This window comes from Chiloscyllium punctatum, chromosome 22, assembly GCF_047496795.1.
Source record: "Chiloscyllium punctatum isolate Juve2018m chromosome 22, sChiPun1.3, whole genome shotgun sequence".
NCBI classification, from domain to species: domain Eukaryota; kingdom Metazoa; phylum Chordata; class Chondrichthyes; order Orectolobiformes; family Hemiscylliidae; genus Chiloscyllium; species Chiloscyllium punctatum.
Window position 1 is genome coordinate 42,144,836 of NC_092760.1, and position 21,659 is coordinate 42,166,494.

The following is a 21,659-nucleotide window of genomic DNA, read 5'->3' on the forward strand; positions in this document are numbered from 1 at the left end:
TCACACACTCACAAACACACACACAAACACAAATACAACACATCCACATACACACCAATACACATAGGACCAATCCCCCACCTGAGATGACACTCCCCTCCAGCCAGCCAGACAATACCTGCCCCCACTGGCTTACTTCCCATACCCATCCTTTGTATCCAACAACATTGCAGGATGCCCCCGTCTAGGAGTGCTCAGTGCAGATAGGATTGAAACATAAGTGGGCAATTTTGAAACTGATCCAGAATAGTTTGTTAGCCCAAAGTATGACTTTCTGACTCAAAAAAAGAATACTATCAATTGGACCAAGCTGCTACTCCTATTGGTATTAATTTCACTTCAAAAGGTGCAAGATAATCTAAAACGTACATGTCACATATGTTTTGTTTGTTTCTGAGCTCGATGTCTATGTTGTTCATCTGCAGCCTAATGAATGGCATGGATAATTTAATTCAGAGTCAAGATTAGAGTGGTGCTGGATAATTTAATTTGTTCAGGCACCACAGCACATAGTTCTTAATAACTGTGTTCACTAACCAAAACATTTCTGAACCAACATGGGTTCACACCAAAAGCTAATCTCATTATGTTGCAGATACAGTCAAGTCAATCTTCCTACTTAAGGTTTTGGATGGGCTCTTGAAGACAGTTTGCATCCAGTAAAAAATCCACAGTTTTAAAACCCACTTTGACTCCAAAATGGATGATGGGAGACAGAAAAAAAGAGCCAAGCAGAAAATTTTCATAATGTTACAATGAAAAATGGATCGAGCATAAATTTAGTTTTAACATTAAAATAATCTGTGTTAGAAAGCATTAAAAATAAGGTACTGCAAAGGAAAGCTGAAAATATAATTGACCTGAGGAGTCAGATTTGCAGAATTAAAATATTTGTCCCTAAGTTTTCAGAAAATTTCCCTGATTTCCTAAAATAACATGATGCTAGTTTACCAGAGAAATAGTATATGGTTAAGGACAGTCATAATTATGTATTCTATATTCTGTAGGGTTAGGATTACAATAATAAGCCTTTTCCCAAATTTTGAGTAGCTTTATTATTGTACCTATAATGATTATCTGTGTAAAACTATTTTTAGTGTTGTAGTAAGTGGTGTAAATAAGTAAACAAGTTTGTCCTCCCTGATGGAGAGTTTTCTAAAGACATTGGTTGATAGTAGGCATTAGCATACAATGTGATGTTGCTCTTGAAGTTACTTCCAAGAGTCAAATGAATTTTCTGTGTGTGGGTATCTCTGATATACCACAGGAGCTCTCCTTACCTCATTGGTTGCACACATGCTTCCAGAGACATCAATGCAGAAAACAACCAAGGAGTCGTCCACATTTATGTAATCTTCATTGGTAGACCCTGAGAGATATATGACATCTTGACTGTTGGGTATTGTACTGAAGGATCGAGTGATCACATTCTGCTTACTACAGAATTCGCAAGGCCATATCTGGATAAGAAAGGGAAAAGACCAACAGTTAGAGATTTAATGGAAAAGTAAAGTGAATAAACAATTACTGAAAACTCATAATATCAAGTTAGAGTATGGAGTTCTGGAGTAGAACTGACAGGTGTAACCTGTTACCAGACTAAAAATGGGCATGCCACTTAATCACAACTATTTAACATTTTTGCTTTATTTTGCCCTTTGTCATATGTGATGATCTTCAAATATGAAATAGGGAAAATTTTAATTTCTTCAAAATTCATGGATAATCTATAACTGTTTCAAAACTATTTGTAAAGAGCCAGGAGAACTGTGGAGGCTGGAAATCAGAAAAGAAATAGAAATTGCTGGAAGTGTTCAGCTGGTCTGGCAGCATCTGTGGAGAGAAGACAGTGTTAATGTTTCAGACCCAAAAGATTAGCTCTGATTTCTCTCCATAGATCCTGCCAGATGTACTGAGCTTTTCCAGTAATTTCGGTTTTTGTATTTGAAAAGGATATTTATATGTTAGTATTAATTGTAAGGGGATAAATGGTGATTTTCTTGGATATGAAGAAAATACCTGTCAACTGGTGATTCTTGACATGGATACAATACCAAGAGGAAGGAGGCTATGTTGTGGAAACCTTTCAGCCAAAGACATAGGGGAACTAGAGGGAGGCAGAAAGTGAATGATGATGAGGACTGAAGGAGGAACACAGAATGTGTGTGAGGCAAAATCGGATAGAAAACTATGAATAGGTCGGTTTTCATTTTCACAGTAAGAAGAAAAATAGAATTCCAGAAGTTCTAGGAGAAGTTTTATGAATGTCCTAAATGGGACTGAATCCTAAAAGGGGTTTAAGTAGTTCAGACATGCAAAAAAAAACTGAATGTTTATATATAAAAGGGCCAGATTGTGAACTGGGTACTGTCGGTTGGTTGATTGTATGCCTACCAGGACTGACATGACCAAGTTTGTAGACATGTTGTCAGTGTCAACTGTATCCAGGACATTCATACAACTGCCAGTGAACACAATGCAAGGGCTGATTCAATTGGGTGGGTAAATGATCAATCCTATGTATTATAGGCTGAGTTAGAGAACTTTAGAATGCAAAAGCTAATGCTTGTGCCATTTGTCTTTTAAGATATTTCTTAATCAACTTATTAAGAGATGTTAATATACCTCTCTGAAGCAAGTGGGTTACTCTTTGGAGGGTCAGTGTGGACTTGTTAGGCTGAAGGGTCTGTTTCCATACTGTAGAGATTCTAAGTAAAGTGGGATTTGAGACCGGGTCTCCTGGCTCAGAGTTAGGGACACTAGCACTGCATCATGACAGCAGTTCATCTGCCCTTTTAATTCGTGTTTAATTAATATTGCGTCTGATTCATGTTAAAGTAATAGTTACTAAAAGTAAAATCATTTGGTTATTTTTTCATTTGAGGGTGGTGCATGATCATGAAGTAAATTGAAATGGCATTAGCTTCCTTCTCAATTGAAAGTGTTATGAGGTTTTCCATTACAAGTTCACAATTCTCAGTAATCATGCAACAAGGATAATCCAACATTAGTAACTGGGGAACCACAGCAATGAAGACTGTTATATATCATAATCTTTGAATTTATAGATTCAATGCATTGAACGATGCTTTTAAAAAGGCTCTAGATTCTCAATTATGCCCAACATTCACTATTATAGTACTGCTGTGGAACTCACAATATCTGCATATTTCTGGTGAATCCGACTAATGCTGGACAAAGCTGCTGAACATCTTTGGCAGTAGATGGCTTTCACAGCCTGGGTTTGCACTGTAACACAGCAGAAAGAAAGTGTTCAAGTTCAGTCTGACTCAGTTGGTACCACACTCACATCAGATTTAACAGTCAGTTCCAACAACCTTCAATTCCATCAGATTTGCTCAGACTGGCTTCCGACCCGCGGAACTGATCAGGATTCATTACAACATCCTTCAACCCGACCATTCAACTGACCTCTTTGAAATTGACATAATTAAGTGAAACCTTAAGTGATGCACGGGTTAAAATGCTGACCATCAGCTAGAAAAAAGCTGTTAGCATGCATGAAAGCAAATTCACCAGACAGGTCTAACAACATTAGTAAGTAATTTTATATGGAAGGTTTTTCTGTGAAATGTGTTCAGGCACTATATATACAAACCTTCTTCCTATGACCTAGTGATTCACAGCAACAGAGGGGAAGAATTATGTAATGCGATTTATGGGATGGTTAAAGTAGAAAACCAGCATTGTGAGAAAACTAGCTGTATATCTGTTTTCCATTTTAGTATAAAAGATCAAAGGATTAAGCCTATAATAAGCATTTGGATCCCTTTAACTTTCTATACAAAAGAACAATGAACCCAGTCATGCACTTACAATTACTGACGTCTACCAATTTTCCCAGGTTAACAGAGACCACGTTCACATTGGCTTTCTTACTTGGCTGAGAACCAGTTTTCTTAGGGGCTGGAAAAGCTAGAAGAATGCAGCGATATTGCAATATTAAAACCCCGTCTTATACTCTATTAATTATTAATATATTAATCATCAACTTACGAACAGGCCAGCAACAGTGTCAATCAAACTCAATAATGAAACAGTGGAGCAAGAGTGCATGTCAGAAATGACCAAGAGTAAGTTACATGTAATAAAAGTAATTAATGTACATGTTACGTGTCCTCCAGATCACTCCCAGCATTTTAATTAATTATTTTTAAACTTTAGTTACTCTTATTACATGGGCACTCAAGTTCAATCATGTTAAGAAACAAAAATAATTTTATTTGTTATGAGCCAACTTACTTCGTTTGGGCCTTGGTGGCGGGACCCGTTGGGGTGGGTTTAGTGAACATGGCAGCGTTGCAGAGAGCTGATGTGTGGTGAAAGAATTAAGACGTGGAGGCAGAGGTGGAGCCTGGTTGTCTTCCTCATCTGATATCACAGCACAGAACATAACGGAAAACATTGAGAATGTATAAAACATGTCTTTTTGTTCACTATCATCTCTTTTGTTTTTGATATCATTTGCAAGTTTATCCTTTTTTGTTTTTTTGGGGGGGGTTAAAAAAATTCCCAATCCTCTTTGCCATATTGTATCTCCCCTGCTTCACAATGATTGGCAAAAGAGACCTAAGGAGTAACTTTTTCACGCAGAGGGTGGTACGTGTATGGAATGAGCTGCCAGAGGATGTGGTAGAGGCTGGTACAATTGCAACATTTAAGACGCATTTGGATGGGTATATGAATAGGAAGGGTTTGGAGGGATATGGGCCGGGTGCTGGCAGGTGGGACTAGATTGGGTTGAGATATCTGGTCGGCATGGATAGGTTGGACCGAAGGGTCTGTTTCCATGCTGTACATCTCTATGACTCTATGACTGTATGACTAGGATATGCATTCTAGTTGTGAGCATTTGGTGACATTATCCAAATCATGACCTCTACACCTGCAAGGGCAAGGGCAGCAGGTGCATAGGAACACCATTGCTACTAAGTTCCCTTCTAACTCACACACCATCCTGTCACTCTATTATAGTCAATGTGTCAAAATCCTGGAACTCCATCCCTAACAGCTCTGTCGATGCCACATAAACTTCAGTGGTTCAAAAACACTTGCTTGCCTCCACTAACTCAAGGGAAATTATAGATAGACAATAAATACTGATGTGGTCAGTAGTTCCCATATCCTATAGATAAAAACAGAATACAGCTCCCTATGTGACAAAACATATCTAAAGTGCTCAATCTTACAGGCTGACTCCTGTGGTCCTTCCTGACTGTTTTAGACTTGAATCACAAATCCAGGTGATATACCTGAATGGATCAGGGCAACAAAATGTCTTTACCCATTGGTGTTGATTTTTTGCTTCTGGCAGGAGGTATTGGACGTTTTGCTCGGTTCCCATGTGAAGATTTTGGAACAGTCGCATATACGCAGTTATCCTCATCTCCAGATGATTTCAGGAATCGGTTGTCATATTGATGAAAACTGTGATTGGCCGGTAATGATAGAGGTCTGAAGCTTGTGCTTGAATATGTTTGATTTTCCACAAGATCTGGAACAGAAGCTGATCTATCATGCCTGTGTTCTGCAATTGAATACAAAGAGAAAACTAGTCAACACCTACAAACAGTATTCATTTGTTATACTTCAGCCAGTTTTAATGATTCCACTTGATATCAATAAGCAGCTGAATGCACTGGGCACAGTAGAGGCTGTGAGTCCTGATAAGATCTTGGCTGTACTGCTGAAAATTTGGGCTCAGATCTAGCCACCCCTCAAACAAATCTGTTCCAGAAATTCACAATACTACCATCTGTGGGATTGAGAGTTGACACTCTCTGACGACCTCAATGCCTAGTCAGCCTGTGAGATAAGGGTGCATTAAATTCAAATCAGTGCAAAATAGATTAAAGCAGCCTTCTATTTAATCTGGGACTATAGACTGCCTGTTGTGTAAAGGATGCAAGAACAGCATTTTCAAAGATATTGATGCAATATCTGAAAGTAAGCATTCTGCAATGTCTGTGACGATGGGGAATATACCGATGTGATCATTGGGGCTTATGAAAAAGATTACAAGACTAAGTAAGATAACATAACCATACTCATGGGACAATTGGAAGGGATTGAGAATGATAAAATGTACTTTAATTATGTACCAGCATCTTAATTATAATTCATTGGTTTTTCCATCTACCTTTGTGTATATGCTCATGCTTTCACTTCTATGTGTCTTTGCCTCACTGTTATTTATTGATAGCATTGATGAAATGTAATAATAAAAGAAAGCATGGTATTTGCATGTGAAAAAAATCATTGTGTAGAAAACTAATGTCAGAATCTGACATCTCAATAAAACTTGACCCTACACTGAATGTATGTTTTTTTTTCTGGTGGTTAAAATAACAAGACAAATTAGAACAAGAGAATATCTTCAGACAGTATGGAAGATTGTCTAGGTATGGTATGTCCACAAAAGGAGGATTGATCCACTATGACCAATGACTACACATGCAAAATGATGCAAGCTGTTGCCAACAGTGATATTAAATGGCACTTACTCATTTATACGCTATTCACTAATGCTCAGGTTAGATAATGCCAGATGAGTTCCAGACAATGAGCATATCCAACATCAGAGGATCTTACCTCTTGTCTATAGTATTCAACAGAATTAACATCATTAAATACCATCAGTAATGAGGACAAGGGGGTACTAGAGAATGATAAATCTCAAAGTTTCCAAGGATAGTTCACTGTTGGATCCCATTCCTAAGGATGGTTTTCTATTCCAATATTACAAAGAAAATAGGTAAGAATATTGCAGATGCTCTAATTATTATTTTCCAAAGTTCTCATGATTTGGGGATCCTACTTTGGGTTTGAAAAGTGAATATGTCATTCACTGTTTAAAAAAGATGACAAAGGAAAACTAAGGGGAATTATAGACCAGTTAGCCTAACATCTATTGTTGGAAATGTTTTAGTGTCTTTATTAAAGAACTACGTGACTGAATATCTGGAAATATTTCAAACACTCAGCGAGAGACTTGGCTTTGTAAATGATAGCTCATGGCTGATAAATCTGATCGCATTTTTTGAGGTTTGCTAAAAAAAGATATGACGTTGAAGCTTTTTGTTTTACACTCATCAGGATTGAAACACAAGAAAACAATTTTAAAAAAGAAACAACAACGTACACAGCATGAGAAGAGCGTGCTGACTGGTTGGACTACAGATAGCATAGAGATGCAGAAGAAATGTTAATTGTCAGTTCATTCAAACCGGGCAAATCCATTCATGATCAGGGCATTGCCAAGGGGATGCAGCAGGGTGGACCTGTCTTCTTCGCACTTTTCTCAGCAAAAAAGGTGCAACATGTGGTCTGAGAAAGTGTCACCAGACCTGAAACATTAACTCTGATTACTCTTCACAGATGCTACCAGACTTGCTGAGCTTTTCCAGCAACTTCTGTTTTTGTTTCTTATTTACAGTGTCTGCAGTTCTTTTGGTTTTTAATGCGTAGTCATAGGCCCATGTGTGGTTAAATGTAGCTTTTATGACATGCAGTTAAATTACACTGTGAGCCTGACTGATAATCTTCGTTTGGTTTCCTGTGCAATTCCTAATTCAGTCAGCATTTTTAGTAAATGTTGTTGTACACTACATTCTGAGTTTAGCAAGCAGTGTTTGGTTAAGCATGCTGACTGCTGCAGACAGGAAGAGTGAATTAGACTGTAAGGGTTTTATAGGGGGTTGGTTAGTTCAGTTGATTGCACAGCTAGTTTGTGAAAACAAAGTAATGCTAACAGTGGTGGGTTGAGTTCCTACACAAGCTGAGGTTTCCATGAAAGGTTCTGCTTCTCAACCTCACTTTGTCTGAAGCATGGTGACCGTCAGAGTAAACACCACCAGTTGTCTCTCTCTCTCTCTCTAATGAGACAGAGACAGAGCAGCTGTCAGGGACTATGGTGATTTTGCTTCCACTTAAGTGTTAAATCATGATTTTTATATTCACAGTAAAAAGTAACAAGCAGACTTCATCACATGAACCTTACATCAAATGACTCTTGCACATTCTTGAGGTTAGTGAAAGCAGGAATCTGTAGGTGAACCTTGTACAAACAAGAAGTTGATATTTGCAAAATAGTCCAGAGAGGAGGTGACAGATACCGATAAGAAATTGATCAAAATTAGTGCCAGGCTACAATACGATTCAATGATCCCTGAGTGGATGAAGAAGACATGAATAACATTAATCTGTGACCAAGAATGGATATTTATTTCTTCTGTTTTTATGAGCCAAGACTGGAATTCAGACAATGACAATGGTGTGTATGACCAAAATTGTATAAGAACCTGGAATTTCTCTGCATTTCCAAAAGTCTTACTACAGTTTGACTGAGCGATGCTCTCCTGCATTCAGTTGAATAAATGATCATATACCTCTACTCGGTCACCTGTGGTCAATTATATGTCCTCATTGACTGGTAAGAGACCTACATTAGGGACTAGACTTAGATAGATTCAGAAAGGAGTATAATAATTTAGGGACTATCTGAAAATAATATTTTTAATAATAATTAAAACTAATTAATTATATTAGGAATGGCAGTACAGATCTTTTCTTACATGATTTGGAAGCTGGTAGATCCCATTATGAGCCACAGTGACCACACCTGCAATGAACGTCTGTAGCTCAAGCAATTTTGGTTCAGAGTTGGTGAGCTGGAACCTGTAGCACATCCAGGAGGGGGAGAGCTGCCTTAACTCTGTGTTCCAGATAGATCACCCATGTAGCTTAAATATTTCAAATTTGGCCAGTGGTCAGGAACAGGAGGTGAAGCAGGTAGAAGGATCAAGAACAAAGCACTTGAGGAGCCTCAGCTCTTGAGCTTGTCCAACAGGTATGAGGTACGTGCTCCCTGTATGATTGAGGAAAAGGACTACGGCGGGATAGTCCAATTGACCAGTGCACTATGATCCAGGAAGCTATTTAAATGGAGGAAGAACAAAGAGGAATGATAGTGCTAGGGGTTTCTATAAGTAGAGGTGCAGTTAGCATCCTTTGTGAGCAGGATCGAGAATCCCACCTGGCACCAAGTGAGGGACATCTCAATTCGGTTTGAACTGGAGGGGGAGTGGGAGGATCCAATTGTGTGGTCCATATTGGTACCAACAACTTAGGCAAGAGTAGGTAAGAGATCCTGTTTTGGGAATATCAGGAATTAGGAACAAAAATTAGAAAAAGAAGGACATCAAAGGTTGTAAATTCTGGGTTATTACCTGAGCCACTTGAAAATTGGCAAAAGTAAGATTAGTCAAGTAAATACATGGCAAAATGAGTGGTGCGGGAAAGAAGGTTTCCATTTCATAGGGCACTGGCATCAGTATTAGGACAGGAGGGAACTGTACCATTGGAAGAGGCTCCATATGAACCAATCTGGGAACAGAATCCTAACAGACAGGCAGAGGACAGGCTATATAAGGTGGTCTCAAGGACTTCAAACTAGTTAAAGGTGGGGAGGGTTCAGGAGAGGTTATGAAAGTTTCCAGAACAGGTTATAGGACAGAAAGTATGGAAAGGGTCAGGAATGTCAAGCACAGCAGATAAGGGGACAACTATGAGAAGGGGCTGGTCAACTCAGGACTGAGAGGTATTGTACTTAATAAGATAAAAGAGCTTATATCACAGATTGAAATTGGATGTTGTGGATATCATAGAGACACAGCTGCAAGGGGATCAGGGCTAAAAGCTAAATATCCAAAGATACACGTTTTATCAAAAGCACAGGAAATGGACAGAGGGGGCAGGTTTCCTTGTTATGAAGATGTAAGGGGTACTGTACCTATAAGAGAGTTAAAAGAACTATCTGATATAGCACCAAGTGTTCTGAATAAGGTAACAATGTAACATTTGGTCGAACAGCTCGTTTAGCCGGGGTGCCTGGAGATGATGAAACAAATTCAAATTCAACCAATTAGTTTAAATTGTACCCCAAAGTACCAACCTCCTATCAAGTTTGAATTTAGTATATTGACAATATTAAAAACCAATGAAACAATCTGATGCTTTGAGGTATAAGACAGGGAAAAATTGAACAGTTGGGGGAGAACTGCCAAAAGACCAACAGATGTAGGCTGCTAGTCAGACCTCTCTAAGAGGTACCTGTCTGGAGAAGGAGTTTGCACAGAGAAAAAACATTGACACCAACCTGGAGAGCAAATCTACAGAGCAAGATAAGAAGAGAAGATTTGACAGCTGGCTGGTTTGAAATTTGAATTTTTTGGTAAATCTTAATTGGGGGTTTTGTCGTACTAGTATTATAGAAGAGGAATGTAAAAGATAGGTAGAGAAAGGAGTTGTAAATAGTTGTTAGTTAATTATTCTCTGTTATACTTTAAGAAATAAAATTGTTACTTTTTACTTTAACTAGTTCTTAGCATCTCAAATTTTCACAGATTACTGCACGGGATTAATCATTTCTGTGTTGCTGGTTTAAATCAAGCGGGGGGGGGACTTACCCCGTGTCATAACAGTTTGGGGGCTCGTTGTTAGGATTTGAATGGGTTAGGAGGCTTTTGTGCAAGATTTGAACAGTTTGGGTCTTGGATTTGTGATTTGACTTGGTTTATACAGATTTTAATGATTTGGGGATACAAAATCCCAGCAGATTTAAACGCTTGCAGGTTAGTGTCCTAGATCTTTAAATAAAACATAGGTGAGACAATCTGTTTAATTTTGGTGACTTGCGGTTGATTAAATTAAAAGTGAGAGAAATGGCTCTTAAAATTGTTATAAAGGTTCTGGGATGTGAAGATGATTCTCAGATTTGTCAAAAAAGTTTAGAAGGAAAGAAAAAGGCCATACTTTTAGAATTAGCAAATATGTTAGATTTGTGTTTAACCAAGGACAAAAGTAAAGCTGAAATTGTAAGAGAATTACTCAGACACTTAGGTGTGTCAGAAAAACAGACAAGTGCAGTAGAGGTAGAAAAAAACTTAAATTACTATTGAGGAAAATGGGGTTAGAAGATAAACAAAGGGAGAGAGAAAGAGAAGAAGAGAGGGAGAGAAAAAGAGAGAGAAGAGTGAGAGAGGAAAGAGAGAGAGAGAAGGTTCTTAGCTGAGCAAAGAGAGAGAAGAAAGGGAGAGAGAAAGAGACAGAGAAGAAAGGAAGAGACAAAAAGAGGGTGAATTTGAATTTGAGAAGTTGCGAATTAGTCAGCAAAGTCAAGTTAACAGGATGGAGATTAAAGGAGAAAGTAGTAATATATACAAATATGTCAAAACTCTGCTACATTTTGATGAGAAAGATGTAGAAGCCTTCTTTATTTCATTTGAAAACTTGGCTAGGTAGATGGAGTGGTCCGAGGATTGATGGGTGATGCTAGTTCAGACTAAACTAGTAGGCAGAGCTAGTGAGTTATTTGCCGCAGTGTCAGATGAGGTGTCAACAGATTATGAAGAGGTTAAACAGGCTATTTTAGGTGCTTATGAATTGGTAGCAGAAGCATATAGACAGTGTTTCAGAAACACAAAGAAGGAACCAGGTCAGACTCATGTTGAGTTTGAAAGAATTAAACATAGTCATTTTGTTTGATGGGTGCGTGCTTTATAGATAGATAGGACCTCTGAGGCTCCAAGAGAGATTATTCTGCTGGAGGAGCTTAAAAACTCACTTCCAGAGATGGTTAGAATTCACGCTGAGGAACAGAAAGTCCAGGAAGAGAGAAAGGCAGCACAATTAGCAGATGAGTACATGTTGGTTCATAAGACAAGCTTCCAGCCAGAATTTGGTCCTGTGAGGGATAAATGTTGGGAGAAGGGGAGATCCTACACTACCAAAACAAGAGTAGAGAACACTGGTAAGAATTTACCGCATGTTAAAGAAGCCCAAGAGGTGAAAAGGAGGTAAATGGCCTCAGGTGTTTTCACTGTAATGGAATGGGACACAGGAAATTACAGTGCCAGTGGTTTCAGAAGGGCACTGGGAAAAGGTGTTTTCACCGCCAGAAGGTGGGACACGTAAAGTCATAGTGCTGGTCATTAAAGAAAGGCATTGTGGGAAAAGATGTGGTAAAGAAGCTCAGTCAGTAGCATTAGTGAAGATAGTAAAGGAGACCCCAAGAAGAGCCGAGGAGCTGCAGGAGAGTGCACAGCCTAGGCAGGGGATGGGTATGGAGTTAGTACCTGATCTCGACAAAGAATTCAACTCTGTGGGTAAAGTTTACTCAGAAAGAACAGGGGGAGAAGGACAAGAAGTTATAATTTTGATAAATACCGGATCTAATCAGTCGCAGATAGTAAGAGATGAGCGAATATGCACTCTTTCTGATCTATTACTCGAGAGTGTGCTGATCTCTGGGATAGATGGACAGAAATTTAGCATTCCCCTATGTAAGATCAGGTTGAAGTGCCAACTTAAGGCTGGGAAAGTTACAGTGGGTGTGATTGACAGAGTGTCAGTTCCAGAAATTCAGTTTGTTCTTAGGAATGATTGGGCAGGATACAAGGTGGGAGTGACACCCCTTGTTGTGGAGAAGCCCAAGGAAGACCAAGAAACTGAGGAGTTAAAACAGAAATATCCTGGTAACCAGATGACACCATCATAAGTCACAGCAAGAAGAGAAAGATGAAGGAGTTAAGGTTCAGTTGGTGAACACCCTGTTTGATAATAATAGTGCAGGAAAAACCTGAACAGGCAGCGGGTCAGACAGAAGTGTTTAGTTCTGAAAGGTTAAGAGACTTGCAACAGCAATACAAGATGATAAAAGATATGTATGTGGATGCGTACTCCGAAAAGGAGGCAGAGAATATTCCGGAGAATATTCTGAAAGATAGAATCCTAAGACAGAAATGGAGACCACGGCAGAGGAGAAATGGGCTGAAGTGCACCAGACTTCATTGCCGATAGCATACAGACAGAAAGTGTTACAGGTAGCACATGAACTACCTGTAGGAGGTCACCTCGGAGTATGAAAGATTGAGGCTAAGGTACAAAAACATTTTATTGGCCCGGAATGCACAAAGATGTGGTTAACTTTTGCTGTGCATGTCATACATGTCAAATGGTGGTAAGACACAGGCGGTAATAACACCAGCACTTTTGTTGCCAATTCCCACATTTGAAGAACATTTCTCGCAGATTATAATTTATATTGTGTAGGTCCTTTCCCAAGAATTAAAAGTGGGAACCAGTACTTGTTAACCATAATGGATGTGTCTACCAGATTTCCGGAGGCAATTTCACTATGGAGTATCAAGTAGAGGAGTTAGTAGCTTTATTCACACGGTATGGGCTACCCAGAGAGCCTCAGTCAGACCAAGGGTCTAATTTTACTGCTAGGCTGTTTAAGGAGGTTATGGATAGCTTAGGTATACAGCACTTTAAATCCAGTGCGTATCATCCTGAATTCCAGGGAGCTTTAGAAAGGTGGCATCAGACCCTGAAGGTCATGTTGAGAGTATACTGTCAGGATTACCTGAATGATTGGGACAAAGGCATCCCATTCATACTGTTTGCCATTAGAGATGCTGCAAATAAATCGATTCAGTTCACTCCCTTTGAGTTACTATTTGTACATGAAGTGAGAGGTCCTTTGAAATTAATTGAAGAAAAATTGACAGGACAAAAGTCAGAGATCTCACACTTAGATTATGTATCAGAGGTGAGGGAGAGATTAAATAGAGAAGGTGAGTAAGCTAAACAGCACCTAATGAGGGCACAGTATAGAATGAAGCAGGTGGCAGGATAGAATGAAGCTCTGAGACTCGGACATTTTCCCGAGGGGATGACATGTTGGTATTGTCACCAGTGATAGGAGATCCTTTCAAAGCCAGGTTTAGTGGTCCCTATCAAATTGAGAAAAAGTTGAGTTGGGTGAACTATCTAGTAAAGATGCCGGATAGAAAAAAAAGGTATCAGGTATGTCATGTGAACATGTTGAAACCATATTATACTAGAGAGAAAGAAAAAGATAAACAGATGTTAGTTACTGCCAGGCAGAGTGAGGAATCAAAGCCAGATGATGTGGATTTTGATGTACCTCAAAATAGATTAAAAATGAAGAAGTCTTGGAGGAGTGGGATAGGTTAGAAAGCCATCTGTCTCAGGTGCATAGAACACAGTTGAAAGATTTGTTACTACAGTATCAGGACATCTGTAAGAATCAGATGGGGAGGACTAATGCTATTGTACATGAAGTAGATATAAGGAGTACTGCTCCGATAAAACAACACCCCTATTGGCTTAATCCTTTTAAAGCCAGACAGGTCCAGAAGGAGGTAGAGGCCATGCTTGACAAGGGTATCATCGAACCAAGTCAGAGCGAACGGAGTTTGCCAATCATCCTAGTTCCCAAACCAGACAGACTCAATGATTCTGTGTAGATTATTGGAAGGTCAATGCCCTTACAAAATCAGACTCATATCCAATTCCTAGATTAGAGGACAGTATTGAGAAAGTTGGACAAGCCAGTTACTTCACCAAGTTGGATTTTATGCGTGGTTACTGGCAGGTACCTTTATCAGAGATGACAAAGACATTTCTACGTTTGTAACCACAAATACCCCAAACCCCAATAAGGGGTACTGTACCTTTAAGAGAATTAAAAGCTATCAGAACTATCTGACACAACCCCAATTGTTCTGAATAAGGTAACAATGTAACATTTGGTTGAACAGTTAGATTAGCTGGGTTGCCTGGAGATGACAAAACAAGTTCGAAGTTGACCAATCAGTTTAAATTATACTCCAAAATACCAACCTCCAATCAAGTTTGAATTTAGTATACTGACAATATTAAAAACCAATGAAACAATCTGATGCTTTGCAGTAAAAGACCAGGAAAAATTGAACAGTTGGGGAGAACTGCCAAAAGACCAGCAGATGTATGCTGCTAGTAAGACCTTTCTGAGAGGTACCTGTCTAGAAAAGGAGGTTGCGCAGAGAAAAAACATTGACACTGACCTGGAGAGCAAATCTTCAGAGGAAGATAACAAGAGAAGATTTGACAGCTGGCTGGTTTTAAAATTTGAATGTTTTGGTAAATCTTAATCAGGGGTTTTATTGGACTAGTATTATAGAAGGGGAAAGTAAAAGGTAGGTTAGAGAAAGGAGTTGTAAATAGTTGTTAGTTAATTATTCTCTGTTATACTTTAAGAAACAAAATTATTACTCTTTACTTTAACTAGTTCTTGGCCTCCCGTATTTTCACAGATTATTGCACGGGATAAATCTTTTTTGTATCGCTGGTTTAAATCAAGCAAGGAGGTTTACCCTGTGTCATAACAGCCTTGTTAGTAAGAAATAAAATTAAATCTATGGAAAATAGAGATATATTTATGGAATGTATAGAATCTGTGCGGATAGAGTGGAGGAACTGCAAAGGATAAAGATTCTGATGGGAATTATGTACAGGCCTTCCAGCAGTAATCAGAACATCAGGAGATAGAAAAGACATGTAAGAAAGGTACTGTTATAACAATCATGGGGGACTTCTATATGCTGGTAGACTGGGAAAATTAGGTTCGTAGTAGATTCTAAGAAAAGGAATTTGCGGAATGTATATGAGGTGAATTTTTTTGTAGCAGTTTGTGGTAGAGTCCACTAGGGAACAGATAATTCTGGTGATGTATAATGAGGTAGATTTGATTAGGGAGCATAAGATGATGGAACTCCTCGGGGAGTTCACCCTGTAGTTTGAGAAGGAGAAGCTGGAATCAGATGTAATGGTACTCCAATCGAAAAAAGGCAATTACAAAGACATGAGGGAGGAGCTGGCCAGAGTTGATTGGAGACGGAGCCCAATGGGGAAGACAGTGGAGCAGCAATAGCAGCAATATCTGGAGGATATTCGGGAGACACAGCAGAAATTCATCCCAACAAAGAAGAAACATACTATGGGGAAAATGAGGCAACCATGTCTGACAAGAGAAGTCAGGGACAACATAAAAAGAAAAGAAAAAAACATACAATGTGGAGAAGATTAGCAGGAAGCTAGAGAATTAGAAAGCCTTAAAAAACCAGCAGAGGAAAATTAGAAAAGCAATGGTAGGGTGAGGAGAAGATGAAATATGAGGGTAAGCTAGCTAGTAATATAAAAGAGGAATGCAAGAGCTGTTTTAGATACATAAAAGGTAAGAGACAGACAAGAGTGAATATTGGTCTGCTGGAAAATGAGGCTGGGGAAGTCGTGAGGCTGGAGAGATGGTAAAGGAACTGAATAGGTACTTTCCATCAGTCTTCATGGTGGAAGACACAAGTTTCATATCAGAACTTTGAGATTCAGGGAAAGAGGTGAGTGTAATGGAAAAGGTACAGGGGAAGCTGAAAGGTCTGAAGGTGGATAAATCACTGTGACCAGATGGACTACAAACCGAAGCTTTGAAGGAGATAGCTAAGAAGATTGTGAAGGCATTAGTGGTGATCTTTCAGGAACCACTGGAGTCAGGGAGGGTCCTTGAGGACTGTAATATGCATGTTCAAGAAGGGACGGAGGTAGAAGACAGGAAACTATAGGCCAGTTAACCGGACCTCAGTCGTTGGTGAGATTTTACAGTCCATTATTAAGGATGAATTTGCATAGAACTTAAAAGTGAAAGCTTCCTTTTTATCTTGTTCAAAATCAAGCTAGGTCTGACTGGCCTATAATTTGCACTGTTCACCCCAGAGACACAACAGAACCCAACACCTATTTTAAACAGAACTAGATAGTAAATGGTGCTGGTATTCAGTCAGGCACTATATTCCCACTAACATCGTTATGCTTTCAAAACAATGAGGTGCATTGTGCCAGCTTAAAGGACAGGGCTAAAATTGCAGTAATGGGTGAGGTGATCATCAGAATAACTAATACTAGTCATGGGATGAAGTAGCCAGTGGATAGTAAGACAACACAAGTTACAACTGTAACAAAAATGCTTATTTTTTTCAATTTGACAGTTGACATTGCTGATAAGGCCAGCATTTGTTACCCATCCTGAATTGCCTCTTGAACTGAATGGCCTACTAGCAATGTTATTTGGTGGACTTAAATTTTGAAGGATTGCAGAAAAATTGATTTATTTTAAGTTTTGTAGAAATACCTGGAGTTGTTTCTTTAAATGTAGTCGTTGTGTGTTCACTGTGGTCATTAGAATTTATTTTTTAAGGAAGCTTCTTAGAAAGTACGTGACGGGGGATAACTGCTGACTTTGCCGCAGGCTCCTGATGGGTATATTTTGAACAGTGAAAGGGTTGAAGAGGTGTTTGGTCTTTATTGGTTGAGTTGAATGAGAAACTGCTGACTTAGTGAAAAGCCAGCTAAAAACAAGCTACCCAGTTGATCACTACCATTTCTGGAAAGAAAACCCTCTTGCTGAGTTCAAGGTGAAACCTATTTGTTCTTTAGAAAGTGATTGAACAATTATCTCAAAATTATATGTCCTGAGTAAGCTATGTCTAGAAGACTTTAAAGGCAACCACGCATGATTAATGACTTGACCACTCATGCTAGAACACCAAAGCAACAAACACTGGAGCATCCTTTACCTTCAGGAATAACTGCGAGTACAATAGTGCACTTCTCTTGCCTTGATTTTTAATCAATATTCTAAAGGAATGATAATTTGCTTGCTGCCTTTATAAGGAGATGGAATGGGTATAAATTGAAAGAAGGTTATTTTTTAAGGGCTGAGGCGGTGGAACAAATGAATAGACAAGTCATAATGGATATAGAGCTGAATATAGCAGTAGCATCTGGTTACGATGACTAAGTGAGTGGATAATACAAATCTTGTCTAATAATGAAAGAATGAGGTATCAGAAAGCCCGGGGCAGAACAGCATTTACAAGGATGTTTCCAAACAATTAGTTTCCATGGTCTATTGTCTGAAGTTTTTGTAGCTGGCACTCAAAGACTAAATTGTTTCTGCTGAAATCCAAGTATTCACAACACGACTCTGACATAATAAGCTCAGGAAAGCTTAACAATGGAAATATAACAGTGTTCACGTGTTGCTAATTTCACCAACATACTGCCACGTTGCAAAGTGCATCACAAACTTTCTACTCCTGCTTAGTGTAGTGGAAACAAGCCTACATGCATTGGGCTCTAGAGTCACTGATAGAGAAACCTCACCTCCTATCATTGGTTTCTAATTTCTGACTGAATATTATCACACATCTTGCACTGAAAGCTTCAGAATGGGGGTGAAACAGGAAACCAGTACATTACCACCTGCTAACATAACCTCAAAAAGTTTAAAAAGTTCTTTAGAAAGAAATATATTTTTATCTGAAAATATTATACTGAAATAGTATATCCTGTGCATTATTGGCAGAGTGGCAACAGTTGGAATGTTCCACTTGTCAAGTGGGTCCCTTAACTTCCCAGTTAATCTATCCTCTTTTCATATCACTTTCTCAACTCTTTGCCTGGTGGCATTGACTGTTGCCGGTTTTATGGCTCCACAGATGACACTGTCTCAATTACAATGTATGAGTCCTGAAGGTTAATGTTGGCAGTTTAAATTAACAATGATACTGAGATTGATGGACAGAGTAGAGTAACCTGCATAGTGAAGGTATATGATTCCAATCTCTAAGCAGCAAAACGAGTTTCTCACAGATGACACTCTCACATTGGAAGGGTGGTTTCAAAGTGATTACACAAGGGCCTCAGAAATACTGAGAAGATAAGTTTCCACAAAATATACAAGGTAATTCATAAAAAGGCCTTGTATATCTCAATAATCAGCACCAAAGTCTCAGATGTGTATTGTTTGGGTTATTGAACTCATTTCAGAGAGAGGACATAGCAGCAAAAAGCCCGCTTTGAACTGTTCCCCACTATGAGCTCACCTACTGCTCTCCCATGATCAGAATGAGAAACAACTAGTTGTCAAGTGGCTAACTAAAAAGCTATCAGTCCATCAGCTGATTATACTGATTACTTAGCTCTGATTATTCCAAACTACTTTCCAATAGATTTTAATAGTAGTTATAGTGGTGTAATGCTGGGGCTTCTAGACATTAACAACAAAGAGCAAAAAATTAAAAACTGTTCTTTCCATAGCATTAGTGCCTCTCAGCTTGTTGAATAAATTAGATTTACACTACAAAAAATTTCATTGTAATTTCCCTTGTTCTCTTAAGTTTCAGGGCAGGTGAGAATCTACGAGACACTACCTCCGCAGACCTAAAACCATCCCATATCTTATCACCAAGTAATGATACCCACATCGCTTTCATAAGTCGAGCCTACACGTCGATAATGTCATGTGTTGGTTGGTGACACTTTCAGTCTCTCCTACAGATGGGAAGAAAAATTTGTAACCTTATAATCTGCTGTGCTTGCACTAATTTGGCAAGTGGCTAGCTTTTCAATTGTTTTCCAATGAAGGTACCACTGTTTTCAGATCACTACCCTATATATATAAATGGGCCTGATAATTCAAACAAGTTGGGTATTAAAGCACTGAATGCACATCAGTGTGATCGAAGATTATAATCTAGTTTCTTACTAGGTAATTTTGCATTACTAATATCAACTAAATTTACAGTCAGAATTTAAGTCTGTGATTCTTTAAAATCCTTATGTATGAAATCCAGTCCATAAACCTACTGACTAGGGCAGTAAGTCATTAACAGGGAATAGACTAGGTAGGACCAGTCATTGATGATGGACTGACAGATAAGAGGGCAGAGCATTGGGAGCCCATCAGTTTCCTTACTCACCCAGAGACGCTGAAGACAACTGTAACACTTAACCAGCACATGAGCTACATTCTCCTCAATGAGAATCAAACCTATGGTTTTCTAGTATCTGTGTCATTCATTACTACAAGTGAGATATTTAGCCAAAAAGCAATTGGGAGAACAGATTGAATATACTTCAATAAACAAGGCCATGTCAAAAAAAATGGATTAACGTTTGTTGAGATTGAAGAAATTGGTACTTACCGTGTTCTCTGTTTCTGGGATTTGGGGAAGGTATGTTTTGCGAATTGTACACAATATGGCTGTAAGCAAATTCCATGACTTCAGTTGAGCCTCCAAACTGGAAAGGAGTCACCTACAGAGGAGGTAGAAAAATGAATGGAAAATTAGGGCATTAATAATCATGAATTCTTCAGTGATTTTTATAATGATTGAGAAAAATAATCCAAAGATGGGAGGTCATGTAGAAATTTAACATTGACTGAGCATTGGACTTATTTGATCAGTTAACAAGAGATGATACTGAGGTGGACCATCTAAATGGGCAGAAGAGATAATTTGGAAGGAAAAGATTGAGTGATATGAGAATGAGAAGGTGGATAGAACTGAATGTATACTTTTATTGTCATGTGGATATTTTTGAACAACTCTACTGTATCAGTTAACAAAGAACAGAATGTTGAAAAGTGTGATGTTGGAAAAGCACAGCAAGTCAGGCAGTATCTGAGCAGTAGAAGAATAGACTTTTTGGGCATAAGCCCTTCATCATCACATTCTTGATGAAGGGCTTAGGCCCAAAATGTCAGTTCTCCTACTTTTTGACTCTGATCTCTAGCAGCTCAAAGAACAGAATGTTTACAACTTCATGCAAGAGTTAACTGCCTTCATGATTTACAATATGATCTTTATGTGCCACGCACCAGTGACTATCTGGCCCCAGCACATGTATTCTGAGTCGCTACACCCTGCAAAGAACTCTGCACATGTATCGAATTTGAGAAATGAGAAATGAGCATTCACCCCACTCTGTTAATGTATAAACAATCTATGCTTAGATATTTAATCCACATTCCATTAGCAAAGAAATCAAGTAAGTAATGTGGCCATATTCATGCCAGACCATAGAGCTGACCTCTCATTAGACAGAGGCGACCGATGGTGGTTTAACTTGAGGGTCACCAAGCAAGGGGAGAGGTTGAGAAGTAGAGTCCTTCAATGGTAACCTCAGCTATTAGTACCACATTTATGATCCACAAACTATCTATTTATATGGCAAATTTATACTTCCAAATCTTGTTACAATCAGGTGAAGAAGAGCGAATAGGTTCCCCTCTTTATAACCTCCTCAGTTGGCTGTAAGAAAGATGTTCAATTCTTTGTAGCACACATTTATCACCCTCCAATTTGCTAGTTTGCTGGTTCAAAAATGACAGGCTGATTACAAGGTTTTCCTAGGTGCAAGGAAGAGGAGTTTTGATGCTTGAGAAAAACAATAAAATATGACATCAAACACTTTCAATTCAACAAACACATACAAACTTGAATTAGCTGTAAAAAAAGGGAATAGTTCTCGTAAAAAATGGAAGATCAAGAATATGCAATTTAAAAGTACTTGAGGTATTTGGTTTAAAGATTTGAGGATGGGTATTAGCTCTGATGAAGTAGAGTTTATATGGATTGAAACATCAAGGGGCAGAAAATGGTATTAGAGGTTGTATATCAATCCCCAAGCTGCAGTAGCAACGCTAGAGAAGACATTGAAAAGGAAATTAGGATGCAAGTAATAGAGGTGTGGCTGTAATTATGGGTGACTTTAATCTGCATATGGATTGGACAAATCAGGTCAGTAGCAATACCATAAAGGAGGAATTCTAGGAGTGGGTACAGGATATTTTTATGGATCAGTAGGTGGATGATCAAATTAGAGAAAAGGCCATCTTTGACTGGGTATTTTGTAACAAGGAAGGAATAATTCATGATCTCGTTGTGCAAAGG

General features: G+C 38.7%; 1 protein-coding gene across 1 annotated transcript in view; it reads right to left on the reverse strand.

Annotated features, from left to right (window-relative positions):
• Positions 1 to 21,659, reverse strand: part of LOC140493576 (circularly permutated Ras protein 1) — an 80,180-nt gene that overhangs the window by 42,822 nt on the left and 15,699 nt on the right. The window contains exons 2-7 of the mRNA XM_072592155.1: positions 19,908 to 20,019; positions 5,306 to 5,548; positions 4,264 to 4,392; positions 3,838 to 3,936; positions 3,158 to 3,249; positions 1,281 to 1,460 (exon numbers count right to left, since the gene is read on the reverse strand). Of these exons, the coding sequence (XP_072448256.1) occupies positions 1,281 to 1,460; positions 3,158 to 3,249; positions 3,838 to 3,936; positions 4,264 to 4,392; positions 5,306 to 5,548; positions 19,908 to 19,983 (819 nt within the window). The 5' untranslated portion in view covers positions 19,984 to 20,019. The remainder of the gene's footprint in view (positions 1 to 1,280; positions 1,461 to 3,157; positions 3,250 to 3,837; positions 3,937 to 4,263; positions 4,393 to 5,305; positions 5,549 to 19,907; positions 20,020 to 21,659) is intronic.